Source organism: Heloderma suspectum, chromosome 8 (assembly GCF_057233095.1).
Source record: "Heloderma suspectum isolate Gila_16-S chromosome 8, 16-S_ref, whole genome shotgun sequence".
NCBI classification, from domain to species: Eukaryota; Metazoa; Chordata; class Lepidosauria; order Squamata; family Helodermatidae; genus Heloderma; species Heloderma suspectum.
In genome coordinates, this window is record NC_139465.1 from 25,317,549 (window position 1) to 25,342,783 (window position 25,235).

General features: G+C 46.2%; 1 protein-coding gene across 1 annotated transcript in view; it reads left to right on the top strand.

The window, feature by feature from the left end:
- TSNAXIP1 (translin associated factor X interacting protein 1) overlaps window positions 1-25,235 on the top strand; it is a 30,425-nt gene that overhangs the window by 2,806 nt on the left and 2,384 nt on the right. Inside the window, exons 3-16 of the mRNA XM_084812885.1 lie at window positions 2,962-3,052; window positions 5,176-5,273; window positions 5,994-6,126; window positions 9,133-9,226; window positions 11,125-11,321; window positions 12,302-12,437; window positions 12,910-13,079; window positions 14,000-14,159; window positions 15,528-15,658; window positions 16,883-17,011; window positions 18,887-19,048; window positions 20,434-20,543; window positions 20,899-21,016; window positions 24,579-24,685. Of these exons, the coding sequence (XP_084669011.1) occupies window positions 2,962-3,052; window positions 5,176-5,273; window positions 5,994-6,126; window positions 9,133-9,226; window positions 11,125-11,321; window positions 12,302-12,437; window positions 12,910-13,079; window positions 14,000-14,159; window positions 15,528-15,658; window positions 16,883-17,011; window positions 18,887-19,048; window positions 20,434-20,543; window positions 20,899-21,016; window positions 24,579-24,685 (1,836 nt within the window). The remainder of the gene's footprint in view (window positions 1-2,961; window positions 3,053-5,175; window positions 5,274-5,993; window positions 6,127-9,132; window positions 9,227-11,124; window positions 11,322-12,301; window positions 12,438-12,909; window positions 13,080-13,999; window positions 14,160-15,527; window positions 15,659-16,882; window positions 17,012-18,886; window positions 19,049-20,433; window positions 20,544-20,898; window positions 21,017-24,578; window positions 24,686-25,235) is intronic.

Sequence of the window (25,235 nt, forward strand, 5' to 3'; positions counted from 1 at the left end):
CCTCCTTTTGGTTTTAAAAGTAAGTTTCTAGCACTTGTGTTTGTCATGGCAAAAAGTGCAAATGGATCCCAAAGGAGGAAGGAAGTAGAAAGAAGCCCAATTATAGTATGTTTTTCAACTCTTGGGATTTCTAGAACACTGTTTATCAACCACAGATACATAGTTTCACACCTGATAGTAACAATTTCAGGAGAATTTCCAGATGGTCTAGCCATGTTAGTCGTCCAGCAAAAACAACAGACAGTCTTGTGGCACTTTAAAGGCTTAGAAAATTGATTTCAGCAATAAGCTTGCACAGACTAGAATACATTTCACTGGATGCATGAAGCGTTATGCAGAAGAAAAACCTGGTAGGTTAAGTACAATGGCCATATTAATGAACATTAGATGTAAATGATATTAATTACATGTTATACACATTTATGCTCTGGGAGAGAGCGCAGGACAGGAAGGCCTGGCGTGCTGTGGTCCATGGGGTCACGAAGAGTCAGACACGACTGAACAACAACAACAATACACATTTATGGAGATTAGCTGCAACCTTCTAGTTTATGATTTACTCCTAATGTAGCCCTTAGTGTTTTCAGTTTGTCTCCATGTTTTAAGCATTTGAGCCATTACTCTGTATAGGCAAATATCATGTTGTCTGCTGTCATTTTCAGAAAACAGTAGCAGAGACATCTTAGCCGTTTTAATAACTAGACTTTTGTAGAGCTCGGCAACGTCCTGTGGTCATATAAGAATATTTTCTCTCTTTTTATTTCAGGGGCTGTGGTCAGGAGCCTGGGAAAAGGTATTATGATAACAAGAAGTGTGAATTTAAATTCATCTTTGGTGTTGCAGGAAGTATGGTTGCTTTATGAGCTACCTTGCCAGCAGTTGTCCACTATAATGGGGCATTTATTTATTGTTTATGTTTCTTTGTTCATTTATTACATTTGTATCTTGCTTGTCCTCCTAGCCACTTAGAGTGCAATCCTATGCCTGTTTAGATAGAAAAAAAGTCCCACAACTCCCAGCATTCCCCAGCCAGCTTAGCTGGGAGTTGTAGGACATATTTCTGTCTAAATATGCATAGGATTGCTCCTTTAGAGCAGTATATATGGCAGGGGTGGGCAACCTGAGGCCCTCCGGAGATGTTGTTGGACTGCAACTTCCATCAGCCGTCGTGCATTAAAGGCAGCCGCCGGCGAGATCACATCACTCCAGTGCTGAAGGAGTTGCACTGGTTACCAGTTGTTTTCCGGGCCAAATTCAAGGTGTTGGTTTTGACCTTTAAAGCCCTATATGGTTCCAGCCCAGCCTATCTTAAGGAGCGCCTCCAGCAGCACCAGACAGGCCGCTTAACAAGATCAGCCTCGGATGGCCTTCTCTCTGTCCCATCAGCCAGGACAGCTAGACTGGTGGGGACGAGGGAGAGGGCCTTTTCTGTGGTGGCCCCCACTCTGTGGAACTCCCTTCCTAGGGAACTCCGTCATGCCCCCTCTTTAATGAGCTTCCGTCGTGCATTAAAAACGTTGTTGTTCAGGCAGGCATTTGGGGTGGGTTAGGGTATTTTAGAAAATGATTTTATTGTAGAATTTTATTGTTTTAAACTGTTTTTATTGTATGTTGTACATCACCCAGAGTGGCTGGGTGACCAGCCAGATGGGCGATTAATAAATTTAATATTAAATAAATAAATAAAATCAGCCTTAGCCAGCATTAGCCAATGGTGAGGAATTATGGGAGCTGCAGTCCAACAACATCTGGAAGGCCACAAATTTGCTCACCCCTGATATATGGGGTTGCCAGATGATCTGCCATACCATTGATGATTCCTGATTAGCCTCCTAGACAGACTCCTTTGGACTGCTCTGCACAGTTGGCAATTAATTACCAGAATCATATAGGAATAATTAACCCAAACTTAAAATTAACAAACCAATAGGGGGGATGAAATTCTGTACATAAAAATATCTGCAACCTGAAAGACCTATTCCTTGAAAGACTGGAGCATGTGTGACATGTAGACATCTTATCCCATCTTCTGACAGCGGGCAGAACAGAAATAGCAACATAATGGAAAACAACTAACTCAGCCTACAATATCAGCATGGTAGAGGCAAATTTGGGAGGGATGGAGTAGTTAACTTGCAGAGCATTCCTATACTCAGCTGCATCACCTGAAGGTGTGTAGGATTTGGTGGAAGCCCCGCTATACTGGCAGAACTCAAGATATGCCACCTCTATGAGAGACATGCCAGTGGAACACTCTGTAACTTTGCTGGTGGAACAGCTCCATTGGTAGAGTGTTCCACCTGTGTATCTGAGGTATTCCACTGGTGTATTGTCATGGCAGCAGGATATCCGATGTTCCGCCAGTAGAGTGGGGCTTCTACTGAATCCCATTGCCTTTCAGTGGGCATATCTACAGTATAGGATTGCATCCTTCCTATCCTGATTAGTAAACTGACATTAAACCAGAGTTCCCCATTTCAGATATAAGAGGGAACTCTGGTTTAAACAAATCAGGATATATGCACCAAAGCCTGGCACATGAGAGGAGAAGGGGGACAGGGGAAGCAAAGGAGGGCTGCAGAGGCACGATGCTCATTCCTGGCTTCATAAAGAAAAACTGGTCATGTTATGTCCTCCCCTGCCTAATGTCTATTACACATTTTGGGGTGCAGGAATTGGACACTAAAACGGATCTAACTGGCATAGCAACTAAGGCAGTCTTCTCCATCCTGCTGTGTTGGACTTGGCCAGCGTGGCTGAGGATGATGGGAGTTGTAGTCCAGCACATCTGGAGGGTGCTGGTTGGACAAAGCTGCACTATTCCTAATAAGTGCCTTTCCTTTGAAGTCCAGTTGGGAGGCTGGGAAGTCAGAAGAATTAATGACATCACTCACTCTCCCTTTGGCTAAGACTCTCTTTCTCAGTGGCGCTGCTGTTTTCCTTCTTCTTGCTGTTATCCAGGGTCTCCTTCCACCAATCCTCTCCGAGTTCAGAATGTCCAGCAAGCTTACCCAATCTGAAGAAATCAGAACAGAAGAAACGGAAATCTCTGGTGAGTGGAGCACTTCTAGTCAGGAGAACTGGTAACGTTAGGAGGTAGGGCCATCTGACCTTGGTGGCCTGCTGATCATTGCAGTTCTCCTCCCCAAGCAGCCAGAGCAGATGCAGGTCTAGGCAAGAGAGCAAAGGTCCTCCCTATGGAACCTACGCAACTGCCCCCAGGTTGCTCACACATGGTTCTGACTGTTTGCCTTGTTCAGTGATTGAAGAGATCGCTCTTATGGTCCCTGGGTTCGGAAACAGACAGCACTTTGAACTGTGTTTGGAAACAGACAGGAAGCTGGCAGAGCTGATACATAATGGAGCCATATGCCTGTGGTCAAATATTTGTACCAGTTGAAGCTTCCAAATCAGCAATGCTCTCAGGACAGGACTTTGGGGCAGAAGGCCAGGGCTCCACTCAGCAGGATGAGCAAGAGCCCCTGCCCCCAATACAGCAGAGTTGGCTTACCATCTCAGGAGAAAGTCATCTGTAAGGTGGTCACATCCAGAATCTAAAATGACACAACTGCACTACTGTTCCAAATACAGAGCCCCTTACAGCAGGGGTGTGTACAAGGCAGATCGCCAGACATTTTGGACGTCAACTCCCAGAAGCCCCTGCCAGCATGGCCAATGGTCAGGCATGTTGGGAGGTGAGGTCCCAAACATCTGGAGATCTGCTTTCTGCCCAGCCCTTCTTTACAGCAGTCCGATCATGGATGTAATGAAGCTGTGCGTGCCCATAGGCCAGGCCAGTCCAGTCATGGCTTGTGGGAGGCTGGGAAAAGCCTTTATGTTCTGGGGCATGGAAATGGAAAGGGTCTGCATCAGATTCCCCCCTAGAGTAGCCATCCCCCAACCTAGTGCCCTCCAGATGTGCTGGACTGCAACTCCCATGATCCCCAGCCAGCATGGCCATTGGCTGTGGGGAGTAATGAGAGTTGTGGTCCAACACATCTGGAGGACACCAGGTTGCAGAAGGCTGCAAGGATATAGGGAGGAAGGGAAGGAGAAAGGACAGTTTCCCTCCCTGTGGAAACTTCCCCCACACCACTGTTCTGTCAGCCAGCCCGCAAACTGAGCACTCTGCCTCTTTCACTATATAAGGGAAAAGCAGGTGGGGAAGCCCCCCCCCCCCCGCAAGTGGCCTGAACAGAACTACAAGGCTTCTGCTCCTGAACAGGAGAACTCCTCTTGGTAGTGGGGAAAATATACTGCAACATTTTGTTGCAGGCCCCATTTGTACAGTTCTGGGCACAATCCTAAGCATATTTAGACAGAAAAAAGCCCTGCAACTGAGAGCTGTAGGACTTTGTTTTGTCTAAATATGCATAGGGATATTTGAGGATAGGTTTCAGCACCTTGGATAGCTCCTTTAGAGTTCTAGCTGGTTCTGAGTAAAACCCAGAATGGATGCACAGCCCCACTGAAACTGGAGCCACCAGCCTCCACTGGCCTTGAGGTTACCCATTAACAGTTAGCACTGTTAATGGTCAGCAGACTGAGCAGGGACTTAGTCACAGTCCTCTCTGCTAGGGGGAGATATATTTTATTTCTATTAAAATTATAGTCATTCTTTTCTAAATGTGCATCTCTAGGTATATATTAGCACATGCAATTTTTGTGCAAATGGGTGTCCTCTTTTTGTATGTGTGGCATATTTTCTTTTGTGGGGGAGGAAAGCACAAGTAGCCATCTAATGCGGTTCCCATGTGCACTGCTCTGAGGTCCTCACAAATATCGCAAGTAAGAAATAAATAGCATTTGAGATTGAAGTTTTTCATACGGAATTCTAAAACACCTCATAGAGGCAGAGGGATGAGAGAAAATGTGGGAGGGTTTAATCTCCATCATTTTGCTCCAGTATGCAAAGGCAGGATCCTTCACATATCAGTGGCACATAGGTTAACCCGCATAATCCAGAACACACAATGTGTTGCAGTTGGAGATCTGAAATGAGCACAGCATCCTGTGCTGAGCTGCCTGCAGAGCAGAGAGTTCCAAATAACTCAGTCAAGCATCTCAAGCCATGTGTTACATGGAGGCCAAGAACGAGAGAACGAACGAACGAAAAAGAAAGAAAGAAAGAAAGAAAGAAAGAGGGGGCCATCACTTTTCTTCTTATCTTCTCAGGTCCATTCTAGCAGCCATTTGTCCTCCTGGCCTGCATATGCACCAGGGCAAGTGATCCTACAGAACCGAAAACCCTGTACTCTCCCTGAATGGCAGAGGTATGTGTGAGCGCAAGATTTTAGACTAGTACATTAAAGTGAAGTCTTCTGGGCCAGAGAAAATGTCTCCACTGCACAAATAGAGGAAATATTTTCCCTTTCACAGGGGGATTGGGACATAGCTCAGTGGTAGAGCCCCTGCATTGCATGCAAAAGGTCCCAGGTTTGATCCCTGGCATCTCCAGTTAAAGCAGGGGCAGGCAACACTTTGCTGGCAAGCGGTTCTCGCCACACCCTGGTGGGACCCCCATAGCCCCCTTCCATCAGTACTCTGCCCCCTGCCATCAGCACGTTGCCCCCTGCCATCTCCATCAGCACGCTGCCCCCTGCCATCGGCACGCTGCCGAAATTCATGCTGACAGCAAAAAAGAATCACCCATTTGCTGCCAGTTTCAAGGTTAATTTGGCCATTGTGGCATTCTGTAGCAGTCTGCTGCTGAGAATCGCTGGCAAATTGCTGTTTTTTTGGCCACTGCCAAATTCTGCAGGGTGGTGGGGTGGGAGGAGTGTGACCCATGTGCAGGGGAGGGTTTGGGAAGGTGCTGACTTCTCCATCGCTGGCTTTCTGGCCAATTACACCTCTGAGTGGCATTCATAACTTTGCTAGGCTACATTGAACGTTCATTCTGAAATGCTGACATTTTGCAAGTGCTGCTAAAAAAATATATGATGTCAAAAAGTGAAAACGTGTCAAGCTGAACTACATTTTATATCTTTCAGCACCAGCAGAGACCACATTTCTCTGTCCATCTCAAAGCCACGCTATCTTGAAGATCTGGAATGCCACCTGCGGAGAGAGCTGCAGGCTCTGGACCTTACTAAAGGGAAAAAAGTTCAGGAACTTAAACTCCAGGTCTGAGCACTGAGCAGCTCTTACACAGATACTGGTGACTGTAAACCTTGGGTGTGGAATGGAACACATATATGTAAGCCCACCAAGAGTCTACTTTAACTGGGTGGACACAGAAATCTACTGTGACTGATGTTGAAAGGATGGAAGCAAAACAGGCATAAGAATATAAAAAGAGCCCTGCTGGATCAGAACAAAGGCCTATCTAGTCCAACATCCTGTTTCCCAAAGCAGCCCACCAGATGACTCTAGAAAGTCCACAAGCAAGACATGAGTGCAATGACTCCCTCCCATCCATGTCCCTCAGCAACTGGTGTACAGTGACATACTGCTTCTGATCCTGAAGGTTATATATGGCCATTCTGATTGGTAGTGTTCAATAGCCTTATCCTCTATCAATTTGTCTAATCCCCCTTTCAAGACATTTAGAGTGCAATCCTATGCGTGTTTAGATAGAAAAGAAGTCCTACACCTCCCAGCATTCCCCAGTTAGCCATGCTGGCTGGGAAACATCAGGTGTTGTGGGACTTCTTTTCTGCTTAAACATGCACAGGATTGCGCCCTTAAGTTGGTGGCTGTCATCACAACTTGTGGCAGTGACTTCCACAGCATAACTATGTGCTCTGTGAAGAAGTGATTCCTTGTGTTCGTCCTGAATCTTACACCATTCAGCGTCACCGGATGACCCCCAGGTTCTAGTATTATGAGAGAGGGAGAAAAACATCTCTGGTCTATTTGCTTTCTCCACACAAAACGGTGGTTGTTGATTTCTTTGAAAATGGTGATTCAGTGAGCTCAAGATTGTTGATTCCCCTTTTGTTGAAACAGCTGGAGAGAAACCCAAAGAGCATCTGGAAGGCGAGATGAAGCTTATATGCTGGGGTGAGGAACAGTTTTGGCATGGGGGTCAAATGACCTCCCTACCCATTCTGTTGTGGGACAGATGTCATCAGGGGCCTGACCACACACACACACACACACACACACACACACGTGCCATGCCCCTGATGGCATCCGGTCCACTGCTGGGGACCAGCTTTGCTTCATGTGGGCTTTCCCTAGCTGGAGAAACGCCATGCACAGCGAAGCTGCCCTGACTGAGGTGGCACATGGAAGAGCATTCTAGCCACCACTTCAGTCAGGGCCACTTCACCTGTGCCACGTCCTCCCCAGTGGTGGAAGGCACAGCGTGGGTAAAGCTGCCCTGACCAAGGAAACAGCTGGAGCACTCCAGCTGCTGCCCCAGCTTGGGGATGCTTCAGCTGTGTCCCGTCTTCCCTAATGGGGGAAGGCACAGTGCAGGTTCCTGGCTTTGCGCAGCACACATGATAAGACCCTAAGAAGAGCCCTGCTGGATAAGACCTAGTCCAGCATTCTGTTCACACAGTGGCCAACCAGCTGCCCACAAGAAACCCATAAGCAGGAAATAAGTGCAACAGAACCCTCCTGCCCATGTTCCCCAGCAACTGGTGTACATGGGCATACTGCCTCTGATACTGGAGGTAGCATATAGTCATCAGGACTAGTAGCCATTGATAGCCTTCTCCTCTAGGAATTTGTGTAACCCCCTTTTAAAGCCATCCAAATTGGTGACTTTTGCTACCTCTTGTAGCAAATTCCATAGTTTAACTATGTGCTGTCTGAAGAAGTGCTTCCTTTTATCTGTCCTGAATCTCCCACCACTCAACTTCATGGGATTATCCCGGGTCCTAGTATTATGAAAGAAGGAGAAAAATGTCTCCCCACCCACTTTCTCCATGCCATGTATAATTTTGTATGGCATTCGCAAAAGGATGGTATGCAAATAGACTTGGCCACCACTGGGAGAAGAAGCTCCTCCCAGCACCAGCAGAGTTCCCCGTCGTCTGCATCCCTGCTGTTATCTCAGATCTGCGGTTGGAGATAACAGCCAGGATTCTCCTTCCCCTTGCTCATCCAACTGGCACTGTTATCTCTGATTCCAGATTGTAGATAATAGCAGAGATTCCTAGAGTGGGGTGCTTGGAGGCCAAGCACTGCCCCCTGGAGGAAACCAAGGAGCCTCTCCAGGCTGGATGGGGAACCCCTGCAGGCCTGAGGTTCCCTATGCCTTTTATACGTCTTTAAAGTAGGCAGGGACAACTGGCAGACAAGAGAACCAGATTCATGCCTCCAGGTCTTATTTTAGGGAACACTGGTTGTGCCACAATGATGTCAAAAAAAGTGAGTGTATCTGCAAAATCTACCAGGTTCCTAATCCCATGGCCGTTGGGACCTTTGAACTTTTGTGAAACTTTATGGGTCACTGTGGCTCTTAAATTTATTTATTTATATTTTATTTATTCCATATCTATACTGCCCACTAGCCAAAGCTCTCTGGGTGTTTCACAACCGTTAAATGTAGCTCAGTTAACAGTAGATTGATTTGAATATGGCATGTGTCATTTCTGCTCTCCAACTTACGCTGTTTTGGCAAAGCTGACTCCAGGTTTGAGGGGCCCTGGGCAAAGTGACTTCTAGTGGGCCCCCTCCTCCATTGGTGGGCCTCCTCAGCTTACCTGGCGGTAGGTGCCCAAGCAATGCTACAAAAAGGACCAGGGGGTGAATCTAGTCACATTTTCATTCCTATCATGCTATAGAGTTATGCTACATCAGGGGCTTTGTGGGAAATTAATATGACCTCTGAACCCAGTCACCCAGCGGTTCTGAGTGCTGGGCCAGGATTTTTTTCTAATGGAAGGCAGATATTAGCACTGGGCCCTACAGGGGCCCCAGCAATTGCCCAAGGCTGCCCTGTGTGCTGGGCTGATGTTGGGACTAACAGTATGAATGAGTAGCTTTTTCAAATATTGGGCAAGCAGTCATATTACGATACACACCCGTTCTGAAAAAAAAGGACAATACCCTGCTGCTGTCACAATAGGCAGTGGAAGATGATAGTTTCAAGACCCCGATATTAAAAACGTACAATCAACAGAGTTGATAGTGATACTGGTTTTCTTTTCTCTCTCCCCTTCATTCTCTCATTAGCCTTATAGAGAAGTATTTGAGTCCTTCATGGAAGAATTCAAAACCTACAAGCCTTTGCTGGCTTCCATCAAGAATGAGTATGAAGTGACAATAGGTAAGAAGAGCCTGGATGTCATCGTATCAAAAGAAGAGCCTGGATGTCATCGTATCAAAAGAAGAGCCTGGATGTCATCGTATCAAAAGTGACAGTAGTTCTGGACAAGCAAATTTGCAGAGCTGATCCTCAACAGTGAAGAGGATAAGAAGCCAAACAGTAGATCAGCCTTCCCCAAAGTGGTGCCCTGGACTTCAGCTCCCATTATCCCCAGGCCAGCATGATCATGCTGGCTGGGGGTGATGGGACTTGCAGTCCAACCCTTCTGGAGGGGCACCAGGTTGGGGGAGGCTGGAGTGGACAAATAGACTTCACCAGTAAAAATTAATAAATCAGCCGTTAATTAACTTCCTCCTAATGAGGCCGACAGACTTAATACGGGCAAAACCTTTGATTTAAACACCACACATCATAATCCCAACAGCAATTCTGTCATGGATGACAATTCTTGGCACGAGATTTACCAGGTGATCGCACCAGAGCTGGCTGCAGACATTTTGCTGGCTGAGGTGAAGGACAAGATAGTGCTACCTCCCCATTTTTATGTACAGAAGCCAACTGGACTGGGAGCTGGATCTAGCTTTAACTGCTGTGATTGGATATTGTCCTCCACTGCACCTGAGGCAGCAGGCTAGTTTAAGGGTCGAAGGACAGGCTGTGTGGCATTACATGGCTCTGTCCTTCTCCAACAGAGCAGAACAGCCAGGAGCTCAGGAAGAACAGCCAGAGGCTGCTGCTGCTGGCCCCAGCATCTGCTCCTGAGGCAGCAGATTGCCTTACCCTGCCTAATGGTAGGGCCGGCCCTGGATAGCAGTATTGGAAACTAATGCCTGACTTACACCAAAAGGAGGCAAAGAATAGTGTTGGCACTTCCCAAGGGTACTGCTAGGTACTTAAAAGACCTAGGCACAGGCCCATAGGACATAAATATGCAGAAAATGCCCCCCACTCCAGCAACATCCCATCTCTTGCAAGCTGTCAAAGAATCTTAAGGCCTAGAAGAGACTAGGTGATCATAATGTGTCCACCCCATTGCAGGATCCTCTTTCCTTTCTTCTTCCCCACCACAGTTCAGGCCACAAAATTCAGACCACAGCTTCTTGCATGCAAAGTGTAGAAACAAAGGATGTACCACATCAGAGCCAAGAGCTCCAAATGAACCCAGCAAACAAGTCAAGCCACATGGGGTGAGGGCAAAAAATAAACCAAAACCCCCCCCCACTTTCCCCAGAATCTGTACAATAAGCAGTGAGTCACCCAAGTGTCTTTCCAAAACAGTCAATGGAATTCAAGTTGGAATCCTAAATAACGGTGATGGCTGGTGGCTTTGATGTGAGTGGGGCATTGAATCCACTCCGGGTTTCAGTCAGAACCAGTCAGAACTCCTAAAGGAGCTATCCAAGGTGTGGAAGCACCTTGGATAGCTCCTTTAGGAGTTCTGACTGGTTCTGACTGAAATCCAGAGTGGCTTCACCATCCCAATGGCATCAGAGCCACCAGGCTCCACTGGTAAATAATGCTTTCTAAGGCAGACTTCCCCAAACTTGTACCCTTCAGATTGGCCGTGCTGGCTAGGAATGATGGGAATTGTCATCATTCTGGAAGGCCCCGGGTAGGAGGAAAGCTGTTCTAAGGAATAAGTCCCATTTAACTCGGTAGGGGTAAACATAGGATCATGCTGTTCATCTTCTGCAGGAAACAAGGAGTGCATGCACATGGGTGTTGTAAGACTATTGGGCGGTATAGAAATGAAATTAACTAACTAACTAACTAACTAACAAGGCCCAGAAATGAAGAAATTCTCGAAGGCCAGCAGACCTTTTGGACATTTGAAAGGCCACATTCACAGTTTCTTGGGGATCATTAGTAACTGGGAACTTGCCTTTTACCCCCTCCAGCACATCTGCAGGAGAAGATCCGCTCCCTGGAGGCAGTGAATGCTGTTCTGGTCACAGCCTCTGATCAATGTACTCGGCAAATCCTGGCTTTTCAAGAGCAAGAGAAAATCGAAATAACAAAGCTGAAGAAGGAGAAGCTCTACTTGCTGAAGCTTATTGAAAAAATGAAGGAGGAGAAATGTTCTCTAGAGACCCAGGTGAGATGGGGCTCTGCCCATCCACATTTAAGCAGCTAGTCCTCAAGAGAAGTGCCAGGGCCACTGCTGTCTCTCTGGCCACTGGGATTATCATGTTGAGGGCCTGTTGCTCCCCATAATTCCCCTGTCCTGAATGCCCTCTCTGGGCTACAATGTGGTCTCCAGTGCTTGGTTTTTCTGGGAGGGGAGCAGGGTTGGGAGAGAGGGGCGGCTAGGACTGTTTGTCTGAAAGATTGTCCTTGCAGACAGGAGTGAAGCAGAGCTGTAGTTAATCACTGATTCACTGGGTACAATTAAGTTATTAAAACAGAAGGAACTGCTATATAACCGGAGAAGCTAAATTACTGAGATAAGGTGCAACAGGGGTGGACAAAAGGTAGATTGGGATCTACTAGTGGATCTCATGATAATTTCCAGTAGGTCAGCAAAGGTTCCCCAACAATGGTAAGAATAAAATAGCTTCCCACCCTTATCCCTGAAGGATATACACACAAGTGTGCCAGTGTAACTGGTGAATCTTCCAGAGATTTTCCTTGTTGGCAGAGAGGCCAATAATGCCCCTGGAGGTATTATCAATTTTTATGGTATCTTCAGAGATGGTGGCTGAATGCAAAGTGAACTGGGCCTACTCCTGTATTTAATCCTTTCAGTGGAGAGGGGTCACTATCCCTTGAGCCATTTCTCCTTTCACAGCAACTGCAATTAATCACATTTGGAAGGACAGGTTCATAAGCTGTTTTCTAATTGGGGTAGGTTCCAGTTAGGATGTCACGAGAACATGGTGGACATGATATGAGGGCCAGTTTTGCCAAGATGATGAGAATCTTGCTCCTGGATCCATTTCTTCATGTCTTGGAGACCTTGTCCATTAACTCACTGGTCCCAGACAGCATCCTAAGAACAGCTCCTGCTGGTGCTAATGGCAAACTGAGCTTGTCAAGTCCAGTGATTTGTGGCCTCCTCTCTCTTATGTTATATAGGTGGCTAAAATGCGGAAGACAGTAGCAGAGGAATACCTTCGCTATCTCAATGAGTGCGATGCCCGGAAGCTGCTTCTTATAGATCTCAACGAAATGTACCGTCAGAAGGAAGAACTGAAGCTCACCAAAATCCAAGGTAGAAGGGATGCCACTTTTCCAGTTACTCAGGGCAGCAGGTTCATGGTGGGGGTTGGTAGGGTGTATACTCTGACCTAGGTGGCCAAACTAAGCTTGAAAGGGTTCGGGCACAATCCTATTGGTTCTGCCCTGGATACTCATATGCCTCCGTACTCAGAGACTTACAAGTATCCAAAGCAGAGCAGGAGGTGTGCTGAAGCTCCTGCTCTAAAATTTAGCTGGATGGACATTTTTGCCCATCTAGCTGAGGTGTTGGGGAGGGGGTACCTGAAGAGAGCTTAAGACGATCAGACTGTGGTGTTTCATATTGAAAAGGGGGCTTGTCTTATCGGCTGGCGACAACCTTTGAGGGAGCAATCGGGGGGGGGCCTCCCGTCATGGTGGAGAATCCCATCCCGATGGAGAACCCCTAAGCCAAGCCTAGTTTCCAGTGGCAACTTTGGGTCTACCTGACCCATTTTCTCTTAAAGACAGCAAGGGGGAAGACACGGTGAAGCTAACGCTTGCATTAAAGATCGCCCGCCAGGACCTCACCAAAGTGCAAGTGGAGCTGAACACCATGAGAGCAAACTACGGGGACGTGGTGCCCAGAAGAGAGTTTGAACTGCACGAACAAAAATATAACGAGTTGGCTGAAAAGGTACCTGAGCAGTGATCCCCCCCGATGCTCCTGAGCTTGGTGGATTCTACATTGGTGGAAGAGGGTTTCCAGAGTAGGGATGAGAGAACCAGGGATGCTCAAGCTCACTGAGATCCCCCAAACTCTGCTTTGAAGCTCAGTCCCCCTTGGTCTCATTTTCCTTTGCGACCTGTTTTTCTTTTTGCCCGAATGGGAAAAGTGCACATTTCCAAGCGCATTTTTTAAAAGTGTGTACTTTCTCCCCACTTACTAAAGGGTGAAAATGTGTGCTTTGAAAAGGGGGCATTTTAAAGTGCACATTTTTCAAAACTATGCGTTTTTGGAATGTGATTGCAAGCTTGGGAATGTATGGGCATTTTTCAAAAAATGTGCTGTTGCTAACGGGGCAAGTTCTGATGATTTGCAAACTGAAATGAAATTCTTGTGCATCCCTAGTCCAGAGTGAGTTTTCCCTTCCCTCTTGCTGTAGAGCAGGGCTTATTTAGGCAAACCAAGCAGGTGTTACTATTCTGTCTGTCAGAGGCACGGGGTGCTTCCAGATGGAGGGTTCCTAGCGCTACCAATCAAAAGACCTTTTCTGTCTTTTCTTCAATGGATTCCCCTTTTCTGGTAAGAAAAAAGCTGGAAGCAGCAACGTGAAAGTGTAGGAGGGTTACAAGTGGAAGATAAGAACAATATCTGGACCCCCCCCGTAAAATTCCGAATTTGAGGCAGGCTGATAAAAGCCTCATCTGGAAGCACCTGCGGGTTTTCTTTGGAGCTCCTCTCCACTTGCAACTTCCAGTCAGCATTTCTGACCAAGATTTTAATATTCTAACAGGAAGTTTCTCTCTCCCGCTCCCCCCCTAGCATTTCTGGTGACCCACAGATATGTGGCCTGTGCCCTCTTCCATGCTTACTCCTTTGGCTTTGCCTTTCAGATGTCTACTCTTCAGAATGACTTTGATGACCTCCAGGAAGAATATGAGACAATGCTGGACGTACACAAGCAGGTTTCAGAGGAGCGAGACCAGTTTTATAACGACTTGATCAATGTCCAACGCTCTTCCACACCCCGGCCTAGCTGGGAGAAGTGTGCAGGTACCTCCGGCTGAACATCAGGAAAAACTTCCTGTTAGAGCAATACGACAATGGAACCAATTACCTAGGGAGGTGGTGGGCTCTCCCACACTGGAGGCATTCAAGACGAGGCTGGACAGCCATCTGTCAGGGATGCCCTGATTTGCATTCCTGCATTGAGCAGGGGGTTGGCTTGATGGTCTTGTAGGCCCCTTCCAACCCTACTGTTCTATGATTCTGTGATTCTATTCAGTTTATTGCTGCTGCTGCTCCTGTAAGATCAGTTCAGTCTTTATTGCTTAAGCTGCTAATGTGAGGCAGGAGAGATGCTGGAACTTTGCATCATCAGGGAACTTCATATTCTGCACCTGGGAGACGCAATCTCTTGTGCTCAAACTGCCTTATTCAGGTTGATAGAGCACATGCATTTATTTTACATACATTAATACTTGGTCTTTAATTAAAACCTGAGAGCTTGAGGCAAGACATGGGGTCAGGAGACAGATGGACAAACGAAAGGCAGTAGAGCCAGTATGATTTGAGATGATGATGAAAGGACAGGCAGTCATATAGGACACAAAAGCTGCACCCTTTCAATTCCAGTGCAGTTTGCCGACGTTCTGTGTGATGCAGCAACTTGTAAGCATATTTACAGCGCAGTCCTGCACATGTTTACTCATGTGTTCAGTGGTGAATTCCCCCCACCCACCAAGGTAAGTATGCCTTAAGACCATTAAATCACGAGACTTTGGGTGCTTACCTACGCACATCCTATTGATCAATGGGGTTTAGGTATGCTTATCATTCCATAGTAGCACCATTCCATGTTTGCCCATATTCTAATGTCTCCCCACAACCATGAGGGCTAGAAACTTGCTTTTTGTTATTGGTTTGTTTGAATAAAATGAAAGTTAAAAGATGTTCGGGATCCAGATTTTGCATTCTGCAGCAGAGTCCCCATCTGTAGTTCAGGACTTACCATCCAGTGGAGTGAGGACATAAATCTACCTGCTGTGTTTAGCTAGCTCTTGTTCATCCCACGAACTTGAGGGAAGTTATTATTATTATTTATTACATTTCTATTCTATACCGCCCAATAGCTAGAACTCTCTGGGCAGTTTACAATGGTTAAAACATTAAATGTACAATATGCGAAATTTAAAATATAACAAATACACAGACAGTATACACAAAGACAACAAAAAACAACTTTGAGCAATCAGCCAAACCATAAAACAAATCCAGGATCAGTTAAAATTCAACTCAAAAAGTTGAATTCTCAAGACTCCCCTGCACAACCTACTGTATGTGAAGCAAAGGTGTAGAACCTCTTTCAAGATCATTGGTCTGTCTTATATCTTAATAGTTCACATTTTCTTGTTGTTGCAGAGGTGATTGCTGGTGGGCCAGAGCGCTGGAAGGTTGTCTCAGAGGGCAAAACTAGTGACCAGCTGGTAGATGTGCTTTTGGAGGATCTTGGCGCAGCAGTGCTGAGAGAAACGGAAAACTTCGTGGGGCGGGTATGCCTGCCTGGGTTGTGGCATTTAGTGGGACTTTAACCTTATTGTTCCTCATTGTGCAGTGCTGCAGATAGGTCAGAGAAGGTCCGGAGGATTCTTCAAGGGACCCGGCCCTCATGCCCAGCAGCCTGGAGACTTCTCATTCCCTTCCTTGCAAAGCAGGAGCAGTGAAAGTATATCTACCTTCAGTGGACACTTTCCACCTTGACTGATCTCCCAAGGAATGCCTGCACATCACAGAGGTTTCTAGATGGAATGCGCACTTGGCTCACGCAGGACGTTGTCCAGGCCTGACTGAGCCTCACTGCCATGCCACATGTGCAACCCGTGCACTGTGGAACTGGGATGGGCAGGTTGTAGGTCAGAGTGAGAACACCTCTTCCCCAAATTTGTAGAAGATTGGGGGTGGCAGAGATGTCTCTCTCACACAAATTGCTGTCTTTTATTTTCAACAGATATATGTAAACTAAGCTGCAAGCCGTCTCTGGAGAGTCAGGATAACGCATAGTGGCTAGGGGGGTGGACTTAGACTGCGAGACCCGAATTCTAATCCCTGCTCAGCCAGTAGCTAATACTGGGCCAGTCACTATCTCTCAGCCTAACCTACCTCTTAGGTCTCCTGGGGGGATAAAAGGAGTGGAGGAGAGATACACATCATGTAACCACACTGAACTCCAAGGAGGAAAGGAGATATATCAGTGCAACAAATCTCTCTGGGCAGGACCAAACCAACCATAAGTAGAATCAACCAACCATAATTGGAATCAACACAAATGAGTTCCTATCGTGCCACACAATCTCCTGTTCTTCTCAGCTGTTCATCTGGCTACAACAGCCCTCCCCAACCTGGAATTCCTTACCATTGGACATGATGGCTAGTGCTGATGGGAGTTGAAGTCCAAAACTTCCGGAGGACAGATGTTTATCCTCTTTTATCCTCACCATTTATCCTCACAGGAGCCCTGAGAGGTATATTAGGCTGAGAGATAGTGACTGGCCCAGCTAGTAAGCTTTGGGTGAGGAAGGTTGGGCTACAGAAATTGCTTTGAAAGAAGACCATTACCTAGACTGACAGAGGTCTGATAATGTCACTTCTGTGTCTGTGTGTTGTGGCTACTTAATAAAATAGACCTAATAATCAGAGTAGCGGTGACTCGGGATTGTGTCTTGATTTAGGATCAGTATTTGGCTTTCTCTAGGATCTGATACACTTTCTCTCTGTAGGGGAGAAGCGAGAAGATCCCCGTGTACCTGAGGTGCGACGGTCTGGTCAGAAATAAGAAGTTGACTAAAAAGGAGACTGTGGCCATTTTAAGGGAAATATGGAGAGAAAAACTTGCAATGGATCAACAGGTCTCTTTGGTCCTGCTCCCCCTTCTCTTATGTGTCATAAGATGTGTCAAGCCCCATGACCAACATATATTTTGATACCGCACCCCACACCTCTTCTCTGGCTCATAAACCAAGCCGTTCCCTCCGCTAGCCTTACAGGGAGAAGCACATACAAAATATTCACACCCAGAGCCTCCCTTATTCCTATCTATATCCTGTCCAGTTCTTTTCACTAAAGAAAAGCATTTGATCCTTATGCTGTGCTGGTGTGTGTGCTGCTACCTGTGCCTGCTCAGACTGAATGAATGTCCCTGTCATCAGGAGTATGTCCGCTTCTCTCCAGCCTTGTGGTGAGGGAACAGCCACTATTGTTAGGAGATGCAAGATCACATTGCAATGTTAGGAAACCCCCATCAGAGACTCGGGTTTGACATCCCTGTAACTTACATAACAAAGTGTAGCCCTGGTCTGAGGCCTTTTTGACCACTAATCATGGTGGCCTCTTCAGTGTAGGACTAAACTATATGTTATGTTAATTTTTAAAGAAAAATGTAGTAGTCATCGGTGAGATTGATCAGGCTCAGGACTGTGGTATGCTAGGGTTAACCACTTCCCCGCATACTTGGTCCTCATGACAATCACACAGCCCCATCAGTTATGAATGGGAAGCTGCTATGAATCCACCATAGTTGGGTTATCTCTTTCCTAAATACGCCTGTGTTTGAACTGGTGATTGCCAATCACTGCCCTGTATAGTAGCATCAGACTATGATCAGGTTTTCTCAGTTCTCTTGGCTTGGTGGAGTTTGCAGTGGCTTCCTTAGAACCAAGTGTGCTTTCTCTTCTTCTTCCCCTCCCAAAGCTGGGGCAAGACTAGAATACAATAGCAGCATTTTTCTTGTCCTGTGGCTAGCCAGGAGTGACTGGACTCACTGTAGACTGACTGGTTCTTTGTAGAGTTAAGGTTCAGGGGGGCAGGCATGCCCTCCACATTACAAGGTAGTCTTCCAGGTGGTAGAGACAGAGTAAAAGTGTCCTGCTACTATATGCAAAGGGGTTGGCTGTGCAATTAGCTTGGGCATCTGCTCGATGAACTTCAAAATGGGTGCCCAAACCTAGCTGAGCAATTGTTGCAAGCGATTCAAAGCCTGCCTTTGCCATAAGGAATAATGCTGACTCTGCCATCTAAAATTATTGGGGGCAGGGAGAAGGGAAGACATTGTGAATCAGGCAGCTGCTGTAAAAAAAATCTTAGGGCCAAACTAGGCAGGACTCTTAATTCAGAGGTGGCCAACTTGTGGCCCTCCAGATGTTTTGGCCTACAACTCCCATCATTCCTTGCCATTGGCTATGGTGGCAAGGGCTGATGGAAGGTGTAGGCCAAAACATTTGGAGGGCCACAAATTGCCCACCCCTCCTCTAATTGCACAGGTAGCAACTACATCTGGGTTTTAAAAACATTTAATACCAGGTGTGCCCCGCCGCCACCATTTTCTTTGGGGCTGCAGCACACAAGATTTAAACCTTCCCTCCTCAGCCACAGTCTGCACCGCCCCCCTTGCCACAATTAGTTTTAGAGAAAAAGTGTCCATTGCTACAGATGGGGGCTCTTTCCCGAACTCTGACTCATGTACGCAGGGTGGGGTGTGTGGATGTTCTTTGAGATTACAGCAGGGGAGGGAAGGGTTAAACCTCCCCTTCCTGTATGATGCATTCCCAATGGAAATCCTCACCGCTCTGGTGCCTGGCTTCAGCTATTAGGCAGTATAGAAATGTAATGAATTAATAAACAACACCCCAGACCTAGTGGCTAGCTACTAAATCACTGTAACATCCTGTTTGGCCTGTACTTCCATCAGCAGAGGACTGTTCCTGAAACCTCTGCCTCTTTTGCAGAGAGGAAAGCGATCCAGCCTTTCAGAGTTCTTCCTGACCTTCTTCCAGAAAAAGTATGGTGATGCGCTTGCTTTTGACTGGACTTACAGTATCTATGAAAACATCAAGCTCTTTCGGTCCAATGAAGCCATGTCCCTGTTTCATCACATCCTGACGGGAACTGTGAGTAGTTCGCCATTGCACTCCAATCGTGTTCCGCTTCCTTAGTTGTACAAATAAACAGGGAATAGGGACCATTTCTTCAAGGTGACTGCTGTCACTCTCGCAGGAGGCGAGAGAAAGGATCTCTTGAAAGAGAAAGCAAGAAACTCTTGAACACTGGAGACATGCTATATGAAAGTCTCCCTTCCTTGGCCAGTGTGGTGGTATTTTATATCAGAAGTTTTTACACTTTTGTCAGGCGAGTCTCTTTAAACCACAGGTGGGCTAAACTGCTGCTGCTGCTGGCGCCCCGTGGAATTCTACATGGTTCTGGCTGCAAAATAATTGCCTAGGTGCTGCTATGGAGCAGCAAATTTAGCTTGTTCTCAAGCTAAATTTGACCTATTAATGCTCCATTGTGGTGAATGGAAGTTTTTTTGCCACTGGGTGGGGGGGCATATGTTGCCCATCTCTGCTGTAAATCATGGGGGCCAGCAGGGTATTTATTATAAATGGGTGATATAAAAATGCTGCCAAGAAAAACATAAATAAAACTTCTGGGAAATTCCCGTGCAGGTGTTTTTTAGGGGATGGGGTGTAAATTCAGCACTGAAGGGCAGGTGAGTGAGACCAGAATAAGAACAAAAGAAGAGCCATGCTGCATCAGAAAAAGTTGTTGACAATCAGAAAAAATAGTGGAAAAGTCGTAATAACTTTATATACTACTTAATCACGTTGAAAAATATGATTAAAACTCAATACGAATAATAAATAAGACATGAGTGTAATAGCACCCTCTTGCTCATATTTCCCAGCAATTGGTGTACTGCCTCTGATACTGGCAGTATATAGCCGTCATAGTCATTGACAGCCTTATCCTCCAAAAAAACAAGCAGACTGCCAAAGGAGGGAATCCTCTCCTTTGTCCCCAGCATAGAAGTGCAGCTCTTCACCATGTCTCCTATGCCAGCCCCCAGCAGGCTAGCACATTTTTTTGCAGGGTAGTAACTTCCTTTTGGTGTGCTTATTTACAATACTAAGGGTGCAATCTTATGCATGTTTAAGCATGGCTGGCTGGGGAATGCTGGGAGTTGTAGGACTTTATTCTGTCTAAACATGCATAGGATTGCGCACTAACTTAACACTTGCAGCTGGCTGAGGTGTTGAGCCGTCTTGCTGCTGCCCCTGCTCTCCTTTCCAACTGTAAGGCAAGTCAGATTCTGTAACTGGCTCAAACATGGTACTGTAGTTTAACTATAGAATCAAAGGGCCTCTCTGGAGGGAAATGACTGAATTGTCAAGATTTTAGAGTTGCCTTTGTTGGCATCTTAATTTCCTATATATCAAAAACTGGAAGGTTCTACAGATGATGCTTAAACTTCACTCTGCTGTCATCACTGTCACAGATGGATGAAGGAGTATACTACAGCCACCTCCAGCAACTTAGTAACCTGTTAAAGGAGCTGACCACCGCTGACTCTGCAAATACTGGCCAGCTGACGAGTGAACAATTCATGTAAGAGCGTGGAGCAGGGAGGTGAAATCTGTAGCCGGATGCAAAGAAACAGAACTGCACTACTAGAAATGCATGTTAATTTTAACAAATTTAAGCATAATTACATTTCTCTGCCTGGGGTCGTCTTGGTGTTTTGGCGTATTTGAAATATATTGGGAAGCAAGAGGGGAGATCAGGTCCCTTCCAGTATTTGTTCAGGTACGCGGTAGAGGTATGTAAGTGGGGGTGCGTGTTAATATAGACATCTGCTCCCTCTCTGGAATAGCTGATCCATAGCAAGTTAACGTTTCAGAAAGGGCATATATGTGCATATATTAGATACACAAACTGAAGTGGCTTCTCTCTCCTATTATAGCCTTGCCTTAAAGGCCGCTTTCCCGTTAAAGACTGATGAAGAGATTCAGGAGTTAGTTGAGGCAGCAGGCTACAAAACAGAGTTCGACAGTGTTATGTACAAGCTCTTATTCTTAGAGGTAGGTTACTTGGCTTGTCACACAGAACAAGAAGCAATCCATTTGTTTTAGGGGCGGAGGTGGGGGGAGGGGGCAGGGGGACTTAGTAGACCAAGTATGTAAAATTATATATGGTGCTGAGAAAACGTTTATATCATAGCACATCCTACCTTTCTAGGCAAAATCTCGTGTCAAGGTGGCTTACAATATTGTAAGGTAAAAGAACATACCGAAACAATGTAATCAAACAATAAAAAGCTGCAGCTGGTGCAGAATGCGGCGGCTTGCCTGATCAAAGGCAGCCGCTGGCATGATCACATCACTCCCGGTGCTGAAGGAGTTGCACTGGTTACCAGTTGTTTTCCGGGCCAAATTCAAGGTGTTGGTTTTGACCTTTAAAACCCTATATGGTTCTGGACCAGCCTATCTCAAGGAGTGCCTCCAGCAACACCAGACAGGCCGCTCAACAAGATCAGCCTCGGATGGCCTTCTCTCTGTCTCATCAGCCAGGACAGCTAAGCTGGTGAGGACGAGGGAGGGGGCCTTCTCTGTGGTGGCCCCCACTCTGTGGAACTCCCTCCCTAGGGAACTCCACCATGCCCCCTCTTTAATGAGCTTCCGCCACACACTGAAAATTTAGTTGTTCAGGCAGGCATTTGGGGTGGGTTAGGGTATTTTTAAACAATGTTTTAATGTGTAATTTTATTGTTTTAAATTGTACTGTTGCACATTGCCACTCAACAGTGGCCACAAGACTGGAAAAGGTCAGTTTACATTCCAATTCCAAAGAAGGGCAACGCCAAAGAGTGTTCAAACTACCGCACAATTGCGCTCATTTCACATGCCAGCAAGGTGATGCTCAAAATCCTACAAGCTAGGCTTCAGCAGTATGCGAACCGAGAACTACCGGAAGTACAAGCTGGGTTTAGAAGAGGCAGAGGAACTAGAGCTCAAATCGCCAACATTCGCTGCATCATGGAGAAAGCAAGAGAATTCCAGAAAAATGTCTATTTCTGCTTCATTGACTACGCTAAAGCCTTTGATTGTGTGGATCACAACAAACTGTGGCAAATTCTGAAAGTGATGGGAGTACCAGACCACCTTACCTGTCTCCTGAGAAACCTGTACGAGGGTCAAGAAGCAACAGTAAGAACCAGAGATGGAACAACCGATTGGTTCAAAATTGGGAAAGGAGTACGACAAGGCTGCATATTGTCACCCTGCTTATTTAACTTATATGCAGAGTACATCATGAGAAATGCCGGGTTGGATGAATCAGAGGTCGGAATTAAGATTGCTGGGAGAATTATCAACAACCTCCGATATGCAGACGATACCACCCTAATGGCAGAAAGCGAAGAGGATCTAAAGAGCCTCTTGTTGAGGGTGAAAGAGGAGAGTGCAAAAGCTGGTTTGAAACTCAACATTAAAAAAACTAAGATCATGGCATCTGGCCCCATTACTTCCTGGCATATAGAAGGGGAAGAAATGGAAGCAGTGACAGATTTTACTTTCTTGGGCTCCAAGATCACCGCAGACGGTGACTGTAGCCATGAAATTAAAAGACGCTTGCTCCTGGGGAGGAAAGCTATGGCCAACCTAGACAGCATAGTAAGAAGCAGAGACATCACCTTGCCGACAAAGGTCCGTCTAATCAAAGCTATGGTTTTCCCAGTAGTAATGTATGGCTGTGAGAGCTGGACTATAAGGAAGGCTGAGCGCCGAAGAATTGATGCTTTCGAACTGTGGTGCTGGAGAAGACTCTTACGAGTCCCCTGGACTGCAAGGAGGTCAAATCAGTCCATCCTAAAGGAAATCAACCCTGAGTGCTCATTGGAAGGACAGATAATGAAGCTGAAGCTCCAATATTTTGGCCACCTAATGCGAAGAGAAAACTCCCTGGAAAAGACCCTGATGCTGGGAAAGACTGAAGGCAAAAGGAGAAGGGGACGGCAGAGGATGAGATGGCTAGATAGCATCATGGATGCAATGAATATGAACTTGAGCACGCTCCGGGAGAGAGCGCAGGACAGGAAGGCCTGGCGTGCTATGGTCCATGGGGTCACGAAGAGTCGGACACGACTGAACGACTGAACAACAACAACAACATTGCCCAGAGTGGCTGGGTGACTGGCCAGATGGCGATTAAGAAATTTAATAAATAAATAAAAATAGCAGAAACAGAAGAGCAACCACCCTCCCTAAAAAAACCTCCAAGTAAAGGAAAATGCCAGCCAAAATAATAATCTTCAATACTTGCCTAAAAGTGGGCAATGAGGGGCCCAGCCAAACCGCTTTGCGGAGAATATCCCCCCCTTTTTTCTCCCTTTCCCATAATGTGTACATTAGTACTCAGGCTTACCTAGTGAAATGAATGGCCATGAATTCAGGACAGATTTTTTTGAAGTACTTTTTTACTTAACCCATAATTAGCTTATGGAATTCACTGCCACAAGCCAAGGTGAAAGCTACTGGCTTAGATGGCTTTAACAAAGGACAAATGCATAGAGCAGCCTTCCCCAACCTGGTGCCCGCCAGATGCGCTGGGACTTAACTGGTTTAGCTGGCGGTGGGATTGTGGGAGTTGTAGTCCAACATATCTCGAGGGCACTAGGTTCAGGGAGGTTGTCAGAGGAGAGTCTATCTGGCTAAATGGAATTCCCATGTCCAGAGGCAGTGTGGCTCTGAACAGCAGCTTCTGAAGAACAAGCAGGAGTTTGTTGCCTTCATTATGCATCTAGCTGGCTCCTGGGCGAGAGAGGATGGTGGACTAGATAGACCTTTCAGCTGATCCAGCAGAGCTCTTTGCACGTTTATTTTGCTTCTGGCCTCCCTCCGGAGAATGTAGTGCATCCAAGTCATCTTGCAGATGATCTAATTGTGCCTGGTTTTGTTTTTAAATGCCTGATAGAATTAAAGCTTGTTGAATCCATAATTCACTACCATAGTTATCACTCCGAAGCCAAAGTTGTGGCCCCGCTTTGCTTTGTTTGTGTCACCAAGCACAAAGAGAGAGGTTTGCCATAGGGCTGCATAGTCCACAAGGGCAGGAACTCAGCAACTTCCTTGCCGGAAAGGTAGGTAATGAAAACCATACCGACAAAGCACAGGGGGAGACTTTTTAGCAAAGGATAATTCATTGCTATGTAATATCAATTGCAGAAGTTAAAATAACTTATGATATTCCAAAAATGTGCAAGCCTTGCAGATTTGAACTGCAGTAATTATTCAGAAGTCCATGATTATTTAGAACGTCCAGTTTAAAAGTCTGAGCAGCCAGGCTTGCTTGTTCCAAAAATATTAAGAGATTCAGCATCCCTTTTCTCTTCTGCTGAGATGTTACAATGGCTAGACAACACACAAACTCTCCTATGTTCAATAGCAGGCCAGTGTGATGACCTGAAAACTAGACCTGTTTCCACTCAGAAAAAAATAATTTTCACATGTTTAATAACTGCTTCAGTTAACTGAATGGAATACGGGCTATCTGAAACTCTGCCCTAATTTCCACTCACCGAACCACAAAAGGGGCTAAGTAGCATCAAACAAGGGCAGTCCTTAAAAGTCTTGTATGCTTTTGCAGGATGAGGAGGGGAAAACAGAACCTCTGATCATGAAACTTAAGAACCAATATGTGAGTGAGAAAAAAGCATTTCTACAGGAGCTGCGCACTGAACTAGGAACCTTGATGTGAGTACAAAAGCCCAGAATATTCAAACTGCTAGTCTGATGCAGACTAAGACTGGGTTCGGATGACACAATAACCCATGATGGGGTTATCATAACCATTGTTGGTTATTGTGTTGTCTGTAGAGCATTTTAAATTCCACAATGGCTTAGTTTGCCGAAATAAGCCACTCTGATAACCAGGGTCTGCAATAAGAGTTATTTAACCCACTATGGGTTATTGTGTTATCTAGCTTTCCACTGTGGGTAAAGGGCCTCCATCAGCAAGCCACTTGGCAAAAGTGGCAGAAACCCCTACTGCTCTTGGCCAGCAGGGTGCAATCACTATTCGGCGATCATGCCCAAGCCGCTGCCCATGCCCCCTTCCCGGTTGGTCGCAATTGAGTCCCTTTTTTAAAAATTTCCCCATTTTGCACAAAACAGGGCTGGGGAAATGTTAAAAGGGGACCCGAAGGACTTAGTGGCAGACAAGTAGTTTTCTGCTGGGTCCCTGGGATGCAGGCTGGAGGTCTGAGGGGAAGGGAGGGGCAAGGCGGAGGGATAAGCTACCCAC